General features: G+C 56.0%; 1 protein-coding gene across 1 annotated transcript; it reads left to right on the top strand.

Moving 5' to 3' along the window:
* The first annotated feature begins 4058 nt into the window (after positions 1–4058).
* Positions 4059–8376, top strand: SLC25A39 (solute carrier family 25 member 39). The gene is made up of 11 exons (XM_084748105.1): positions 4059–4216; positions 4969–5068; positions 5205–5267; positions 5405–5449; positions 5632–5765; positions 6627–6694; positions 6794–7092; positions 7355–7464; positions 7641–7722; positions 7802–7882; positions 7995–8376. Exons 2-11 carry the CDS (start codon positions 4984–4986, stop codon positions 8108–8110), a joined length of 1083 nt encoding a protein of 360 aa, XP_084604231.1. The 5' UTR covers positions 4059–4216; positions 4969–4983; the 3' UTR covers positions 8111–8376.
* The last annotated feature ends 631 nt before the right edge of the window (positions 8377–9007 follow it).

The raw sequence follows: 9007 nt of genomic DNA, 5'->3' as shown, positions 1-9007 counted from the left end.
GAACTCACAGAGATCCACCTGCCTCTGCCTCCCGAGTGCTAAGATTAAAGGCGTGCAGGGCCACACCGGGCTACTGTAATTTTTGACTGTTGCAAACAAGGCTTCGATGATGGAGGACAACTCTATCATTTTGCTCCTGTGAGGCTTGGCTCGAAGAAATTAAGTGGCTTGGCTGGGTCGGGGTTTAGACCTTCAGAATGTTGGTAGTCATTAGATGCCCCTAAACTGCCTGGTACAGCAGACACTGGTACATCTGCCCTCCGGCAGGCAGCACGCTGGAAGCAGGGTGGAGGCCAGTCCCGGAAGGACTGCTTCAGGGCCCTGCTGGGGTCCAGCCTCTGCAGACCACATTCCGAGTAGAGTCTCTCAGAGGAAGTACTGGGGAGCCAGCCACACACACCACACCTCCTCAGGCCACCAGCAGAGTGAGAGGAAAGCCTGTTGCCCGTGGGTCTAAGCTGCGTAATAACATTTTTTGTTTTGGTTTGGTTTGTTGGTTTGGTAGTGCTGCGGATTGAACCCAGGCTCTTGTGTAGGCTGAGTGCATGCTCTAACACTGAGCTACAGTCTTAGATGAACATTTGCCTTAAATCTCAAAGCAAAATCATCCTTGGGTGCAGGGTGTGGTGGCGCACGCCTTTAATTCCAGCGCTCAGGAGACCGAAGCAGAAGGATGGCTCTCTGAGAGTTCAAGGCCAGCCTGGTCTGCATAATGACTTCTAGGCTAGCCTGGTCTACAAGGAGAGATCCTCTCTCTCTCTCTCAAAATAAACTAAGCAAAAGCAACTCTGTATTACTTCTGATTCTATGGTTTAGATACTTTTTAAGCAGGGTGGTGGTGGCGCACACCTTTAATCCCATCACTTGGGAGGCAGAGGCAGGCAGATCGTTGTGAGTTCGAGGCCAGCCTGGTCTACAAAGTGAGTCAAGGCTAACACAGAGAGACTCTGTCTCAAAAAACCAAAATAAATAAATAAATAGTTTTCAAAAAAAGATCAAGGATGCTGGCTCATACCTTAAACCCCCAGCACTTAGGAGATAGAGGTGGGTGGATTTCTGTGAGTTTGAGGCCAGCCTGGTGTATATAGTGAATTCTAGGACAGCCAGGGCTATGTTGTGAGAGACTCTATCAAAACACCAAAACAAACAAATAAAAACAAACAAGAGGTTGAGGCCGCTGCTCTCAATATTGCAGTGCATGAACACAGCCCTGCACCCACTTTTGTCCATCTCCCTGTGCCTCTGGCGCCCCTAAGCTCCCTCAGTTTCCACTGGTCAGACTTTACAGTTAGCCCTCCCTGGGCCTGGAATTTGGGGTTCCCTTGGGAGGGTGGGCAGAACTCAGTGGCTAGACAGAAGCCCAGCACTGTGCCGCTGGGAGGCTCCACCAGACAGGGACAGTGTTGGCCTAAGACAGAAAGGTGCTGGTGGGGGGTCTTGCTCCAAATTCCGCCTCAACCTATAAATGTTTCCACAAGCCTTGTGGGTGCAAACTGGAGGGGTCTCTGCTCCTGTCTGTACCAGAGTTTACACAGTCGGAACTTGGCCTCCCAGCAAACTACCTCCTGCCCAGGCAAGATTAATACCAGTTTTTTTGTTTGTTTGTTTGTTGTTGTTGTTTTGGGTTTTTTGAGACAGGATTTCAGCTGGGTGCAAACCATTAATCCCAGCGCTTGGTGAGGAGGAAGAAGCAGGCGGATCTCTGTGAGTTGGAGGCCAGCCTGGTCTCGAGAATGAGTTCCAGGACAGGCAGGGGCTACACAGAGGAACCCTGTCTCAAACAAACAAAAAAGAGACAGGGCTTCTGGGCTTAAGGGCGTGTCGGACCGCTGCCTGGCTGGCTCGACACGTTTTCACCACCATCTGCTCCTGTTCTCCTCAGCCTGCTCGGTGCAAAGGGACTGCCTGGGCCTTTTCCTCTGAGCGATGGCCACAGGCTGCCTCCAGGGCCCCCATAGGCACACAGTGTGGCTCACTCAGGCAGCCTGGCCAGCAGGCACTGCCTCCTCAGGTCTGCAGGCTTCCTGCTCTAGCCAGGGTTTGGGCCTTTCTAAGGTCAGCCGAGCTTCTAGTCTCACCTTGCCAACCTTCCGGGAGGGAACCTCAAGTCTGCTCGCTGATCACCCACGAACAACCTCTCCAGGCGGCAGACATTGTAAGCCAGTAAGGACTTCGAGTCGTTAAGAGTGGTGCAGCACGCCGGGGAGGGCGGAGCGACCTCATGGAGAGCAGGTTCTTTTTGAGTAATTTCAGGGGACTCTCTGTCACCTGTAAACTGCTGGAAGTTGGGGCAAAGGATGAGGAAAGTATTAAAACCCCCGCTGACCTATGGTCCTCTATGCCTGAAAACTCAGCATTTGGGAGGCAAGGAGCCTGAGGTTAGCCTGGGCTACGTGAGACCCGTTTCAAGCCAAAACAGAAAACAAAACTCCAAATCATAAATGAGACTGCGGCGGGGGCGGGGGCCGGGGGGGAAGAGGGAGGGAGGCAGGGGAAAGAGAGAGAGAGAGAGGGCCTTAGCAGGGGTTGGGGTTTCCATTTGGCTTATAAACTGATTTTCGTGTCACTTTTAAACCAGGTTTGGGGTAAGAGGCGCACTGGAAGGACAAGGGAGGGTCGACTATGCAGCCCAGGCTGTTCCGGACCCTGAACTCGTGATGCGACTCCCGCCTCAGCCTCTCGTTCATTGGCTGCCTTCCTAACTTCCCGCTTGCTCTCACTCCGCCCCGCAAAGCTGGAGGTTCCGAGCTCTGGAAACGCCGGAAAGATTTTTTCTCAGGGAACAATTATGGTTGGCCGCTTGGAATCCACGTGCTAGCCGGGCTGGCTGGGCGGCCCCAGAGCGCTTTGCGACCAGTTGGGGCTCGAGGGGCGGAGAAGGTAGTGACGTCGAGGCCGCGGCCCATTCTCCTTAAAGCTGTAGGCTCACGGCCGCGTGCTCCCGTTCCTGGTAGAACGAGCGCCACGCTACTGTGAAAAGTCTCAAATGCGAAGCGGACGGTGGGGTTTCCCGTGCTGAGCGGCTCGGAAACAGCTCTGCACGCAAGCCCACCCAGCACCTGGGAAGGCGGGGGAGGTTTTAACTTTTGAGTATCATTTTCTGTAAAATCGGGCGCCTATGTCAGTAATGACTTACGATGAAAAGTTTTGGTAGGGGCCGTTCTGGACTACATTGGGAGCTCCAGGACAGCCAAGGTGACATAGGTCGTCATCATAACTATTTTTTTTTTAAAGCTTTGCGCTTTAAAGAACGTAAAAGTCTTGAGATCTGTCGCGAAACATGTGGTTTCCTTCCCAGTTCTAGGCTTTTACTGTGTCCCCCGAGTCCTCCAGATTTGCCCAGGGGCCCAGGTGTAGGTCAGCTAACACGGCTGCCCTGCAGTTTATAAAGCGTTCTGGGGTTGCAACCTCGTTTCATCATCCGTAAATTAGGGGAATGGTAATTCCTGCCAACACACACGCCATAAATTGTAAACTCCCGCCACGGAGCTCAGTGGGTCAATGTTTCCCATTGCTGTCGCACTCTCTGATGACCTTGAAGAGCCGACCCCCGTGACCACTGCCTATTTGTTTTGTTTTTGTTTCTCGAGACAGGGTTTCTCTGTGTAACCCTGGCTGTCATGTACTCGCTTTTGTAGACCAGGCTGGCCTCGAACTCACAAGGGATCCGCCTGCCTCTGCCTCCCGAGTGCTGGGATTAAAAGCGACGGTCCCCCCCCCCCCCCAAGCCCAATTCCGCGGCCACCGCCTTTTTAAAGACGCGGGGCAGCAGTATCCACGCGGTCTGGGAAGTTCCAGGGATCCCAGGTTGGGACTCCCGGGGGGAGCGCACTTGCGGGGAGCGCGCAGGGTAGGAGCTACTGCAGCCCGGTGCACGCGCTTTTCAATTCGGCGACCTTGACCTGCGGGCAGCAGAGAGCGCGGGGCCGCGGGGACCCGCCCACGCGGTCGCGGCGCAAGGGCGGGACTCCGGTGGAAGGAGGAGGGGGGGAGAAGGGGGAGGGCCGCGAGTGGGCGGGCCCCGTTGCACTCCGTGCGCGTGGCCAGTCGGCCACGGGGCGGGGCTTGGCTCTGCCGGGGGCGGGGCCGGCTCCACCGCTCTCCCCGGCGGCCGCTGTGCGAAGCGGGCGCGCGCGGACCCTGCACCGGCCGCGGAGCCGCTATGGGCCCGCCAGGCCCCTGGCGTGGCGCGGCGCAAGCACCGGATCAGAGCCAGGTTGGCGGGCTGGGACTGGAGTGGGTTCTCCGAGGCTCCGTGGCTGGGGGACGAATTGAGGCTGGGGGAAGGGGTGGGCCTTGCCGGGCGTCCCTTTCGCTGGGCCTGGGCGTGAAATGCGGCCGAGTCTCGGAGAGCGAGGTTTTATTACCTGGCCTCTACCTCCGCCTCTGTTGAGCCCGCGGCTTGTATTTAAGAGAGAGGAGGCGGAGAGAATGTCCTCCCATCCAGGCCTCACGGCTCATGGCTCGTCGGGCCCGGGCTGGCAGTGGGGGAGGGTCAGTAATCTCTGGGAGGAAGATGGGCCTTCCTCCCTATCAGCAGATTTGTTTACACGTTCTCTCCGTGCCCAACTCCACCTCTCCTCGGCCAAGGTGCTCATGTGCCCGCCCAGATGTTGGGTGGAGGGGCAAGGTGTTTCGATCTTTTGGCCTCTGAAGTACGGAGGTGCCTAGTAAGCATGTGGTTGAGGAAATAGCACTGGCCACCACTCGCCATTGGCCAACGGCTATTCCAGCTTCTTTCCAAACGAATGACGTAACCTTGAAGGTCACCGTATCTCTTGAGCCTTAGTTTCCCCCTGACAAAGTGAATACCTCTATAGATTTCAAAGGCTATGGAGGCGAGCTGTGGGTGAGCCATGAGTGCACTGTCGGTGATGTCGGGAGAGCGCCTCACCTCATGCTGAGCCCCCCTCCTCAGGCCTTTTGTGTCTGGAGGTAAACTCCCGTTTGACTGTGGTTTCTTTTCAGGATTGAAACTCCAAGATGGATAATCAGGATCCTGGGGGCATTAGCCCCCTTCAGCAGCTGGTGGCCTCAGGAGCTGGGGCTGTGGTCACCTCCCTCTTCAGTAAGAGATGGGGAGACGGATGGGGTGTGGGCAGCTGGGAGTTGATGTGGGCTAGAGGTTGGAGGCAGTTTGGTCCTGAGGAAGAAGATGGTGAGTGGGGTCCTGCAGGAACCTTCAGACCTACTTCCTTCCCCAGTGACACCCCTGGATGTGGTGAAGGTTCGCCTTCAGTCTCAGAGGCCCTCCGTAGTAGCTGGAGGTGAGTACCTGAGCCAGGAGCCAGATTGAGGGGGGCTGCCTGACAAACTAAGGATCTTCCAGAGATGGAAATCCGTGGGGGGTGGGGTGGGGCGGTGGGGGTGCACTTCTGACCGCCAGGGCTGACTTGTGTTTCAGAATTGACACCTCCCTCCAGATTTTGGAGTCTCTGCTACACCAAATGTGAGTGCCCCAAGCCCCGGGCAGCTGGGAAGATAGAGCCAGGGAAGTGTTCCAGTGTCCCTAGAGTTCCTGGGGTACCCGTGGTCATAGACTAGGACATGTTTTTAGTCACGGAGCGACCCAACTGTATCACCCAGCCGGGTGCCAGGCCCTCCTGTCCTAATGCGCATTCCATTTCCCAGCACCCTCCACGCTGCAAGCCCCTGGCAAGTGCCTCCTCTACTGCAATGGTGTCCTGGAGCCCCTGTACCTGTGCCCAAACGGTACTCGCTGTGCCTCCTGGTTTCAGGATCCTACTCGATTCACTGGCACCTTGGTAAGGAGCGGCACTGATGGGTTCCCGAGGGACTTGCTTTTGGCTAGGCTGTAGGCAAGGGAAACGCAACGCATGGGGGGAGGGGCTGCGCAGTGCAGGAGGGGCTTGCCCGGGAGGCTTTTTTGTTTTGTTTTGCTTTCTTTTTTTGAGCCAGGGTTTCTCTGTGTGGCCCTGACTGTTCTGGAACTAGTTCTGTAGACTGGGCTGGCCTCAGACTCACAGGAGACCCGCCTGCCTCTGCTTCTGAGTGCTGGGATTACAGGTGTGCAACCACCATGCCTGGCATATGTAATACCTTCTTTTTTAAAAGACTTATTTATTTATTTTACATATGTATGAGTGCTCTATCTGTATGTACACCTACATGTCAAAATAGGGCATCATATCCAAGTATAGATGGCTGTGAGCCACCACGTGGTTGCTGGGAATTGAACTCAGGACCTCTGGAAGAACAGTCAGTGCTCTTAACCGCTGAGCCATCTCCCCAGCCCTCGTAATGCCTTCTCAATACATGCTAGTCAGGTGCTCTGCTACTGAATTGCACCCTGGCCCTCCTTAAGGTGTTTAGGGGGCGGGCGATGGGGAGAGACAGGGTTTCTCTGTGTAGCCCTGGCTGTCCTGGACTCAACTTTGTAGACCAGGCTGGCCTCGAACTCACAGAGATCCATCCGCCTGCCTCTGCCTCCTAACTCCTGGTTACCTCCTTAAGGTTTTAAGGGGTGATTAGGAGTCTGCCTATAACCAAATGGGGATCTGCGTGTGTGGGGCTAGCTGGCTCTTCTCAGGACTGAGAACTACGGGCCAGTCGGTCACAGACCTTGTTCATGTCCCTTTCCTCTGGCCTGGTGCTGGCGCTGTCAGGACGCCTTTGTGAAGATTGTAAGGCACGAGGGCACTAGGACCCTGTGGAGTGGCCTCCCAGCCACCTTGTAAGTATCCCAGTCATGGGGTGTTTGCTGACCTTGACTCCTAGTGCCAGGGTTGGGAAGGGGTTGCTCCAAAGGCTTGGCCTCTCCTTACGCTCTCAGGGTGATGACTGTGCCGGCGACCGCCGTCTACTTCACTGCCTATGACCAGCTCAAGGCCTTCCTCTGTGGTCAGTCTTTGACCTCTGACCTCTACGCACCCATGGTGGCTGGTGCCCTGGCCCGCATGGGCACTGTGACGGTGATTAGCCCCTTGGAGCTTGTGCGGACCAAGCTGCAGGCTCAGCACGTGTCATACCGGGAACTGGCTACCTGTGTCCAAGCTGCGGTGGCTCAGGGGGGCTGGCGCTCACTGTGGCTGGGCTGGGGTCCCACAGCCCTTCGAGATGTGCCCTTCTCAGGTAGGTGCTCAGGGTCAGGGCAGAGGGAAAAGACCCCTTGGATAATCAAGGGGTCTACAACCAAGTCCCTCCTTTGTTACTGATGGACGCGAGGGGTTCCTCCTTATATAAGGGTGGGCCCAGCAGGGAGGAGGTTTTGCCGAGGTGTCCCTGAACTAAGTCCTGAAGAGGACCTGGGGTGCTGTGGCTGTGGGTGGGAGGGGAGACGTCTGGAGCCCACCTCCCCTGGCTCCCTCCTGTAACGATTGTCTCTACTTCTAAGCTCTGTACTGGTTCAACTATGAGCTGGTGAGGAGCTGGCTAAATGGGCTAAGACCAAAAGACCAGACATCTGTGGGCGTCAGCTTTGTGGCTGGTGGCATCTCAGGAATGGTAAGTTGACTGCACTGGGGGTGAGGCCACCAGAGGTGTCCCAGGGGACCCTGAGTGAGAGTCAGTAGAGTCGCCCGCCTGGGGGAGCTTGCTGCCTTTCCTCAGCCACCCTTGAGATGCCCGAGTGCCTCCTAGGGTCTGGGAATGAAGCTGAGCCCCTCTCCCTGCTCAACCAGGTGGCTGCCACCCTTACTCTACCTTTTGATGTGGTGAAGACACAGCGACAGATGGCACTAGGAGCAGTGGAGGCTGTAAGAGGTGAGCTGGGGCTGGTGAAGGTGGAGGGCAGGCAGGGGCCCAGAGCTGGCTCCTGCTGAGCTGTGCATTGAATCCACAGTGAGGCCTCCAAGACTTGACTCTACCTGGCTCCTGCTTCGGAGAATCCAAGCCGAATCTGGCACCAGGGGACTGTTTGCAGGTGGGTGCCTGTCTCTGCACATGCAATGTGCATATCCCTGTGGTGTGTGTGTGTGAGGGGCCCTGGCCTCCTAACCGTGGCCCCCTAACCGGGCTCCATCTTCCCATCACAGGTTTCCTCCCGAGGATCATCAAGGCTGCGCCGTCGTGCGCCATCATGATCAGCACTTACGAGTTTGGCAAAAGCTTTTTCCAGAGGCTCAACCAGGAGCAGCCTCTGGGCCGCTGAAGCCGAGGGACAGGCAGCTCTTGCCTGGGTGGGAACAGGAGACTGAGCCAAGTGCCTTCCTTCCCAATCCTGTGGTCCAGGCTGTCCTCACATGCGATTCCTGCTGTTGCCAGGGCCACCACTCGGCCACCTCCAAGTCCAAGACCAAATCTGACAATTGCCCCTTCTCTGTACCCCCTTTATGTTTGTTGTAGCTTGGCCCCGAGGAATCAAGATCTCGGGCCAAGCAGTATTTTCCCTGTCTAAAGATGATGACCTTCTGTGCACTGCTGTGACTGGGGTGTTTCGGGGTATGTATGTATGTTTAGGGGTCTCCAGTCAGACACAGTGACCCACACTTAATATTTTGCACTTGGGAGGCTGAGGCAGGAGGTGTACCTCGAATACCAGGTCAGCCAGGATGACATAGCAAGATACTGTCTCAAAGGGGAAAAAAAGCTACCAACTCTAGGCATGGTGGGACACACCTTTAATCCCAGCACTAGTGAGTTGATGGCAAGCAGATCTCTTGAGTCTGATGCCTGCCTGGTCAATGTAGTTCCCGTTCAGCCAGAGACCCTGTCTTAAAAGCTTCCCCCTTCAGGGGTTACCCAGTCAGATAAGGATGAGAGTGAGAGGTTGCCTCTGTGGTAGTAAGGACGTTTCATGGTGGACCTGCTGAATGGAGTGAGAGCAAGGAGCCGTCTCCCCAAGGTGGTGGCATGGCAGAGTTGCCTACTTGCCAGTTCTGGCATAATGGATGAGCTACAGCTTTGGATCACAATGGAGTTGGGTAGGCCTGTGGCAGAGGGTTCTGCTAGGGATTGAGCAAGTATTAGAGGGGTCAGATTGAGAGCTCGGGCAGCCCTACAGAAGCGCCGCTTCACCCCCACCCACGCCCTGAACTATGCCCCCCCC

This window comes from Acomys minous (assembly GCF_964271855.1).
Source record: "Acomys minous genome assembly, chromosome: 12".
In the NCBI taxonomy this organism is placed as follows: Eukaryota; Metazoa; Chordata; class Mammalia; order Rodentia; family Muridae; genus Acomys; species Acomys minous.
This window is presented reverse-complemented; position numbering and strand designations above follow the sequence as displayed.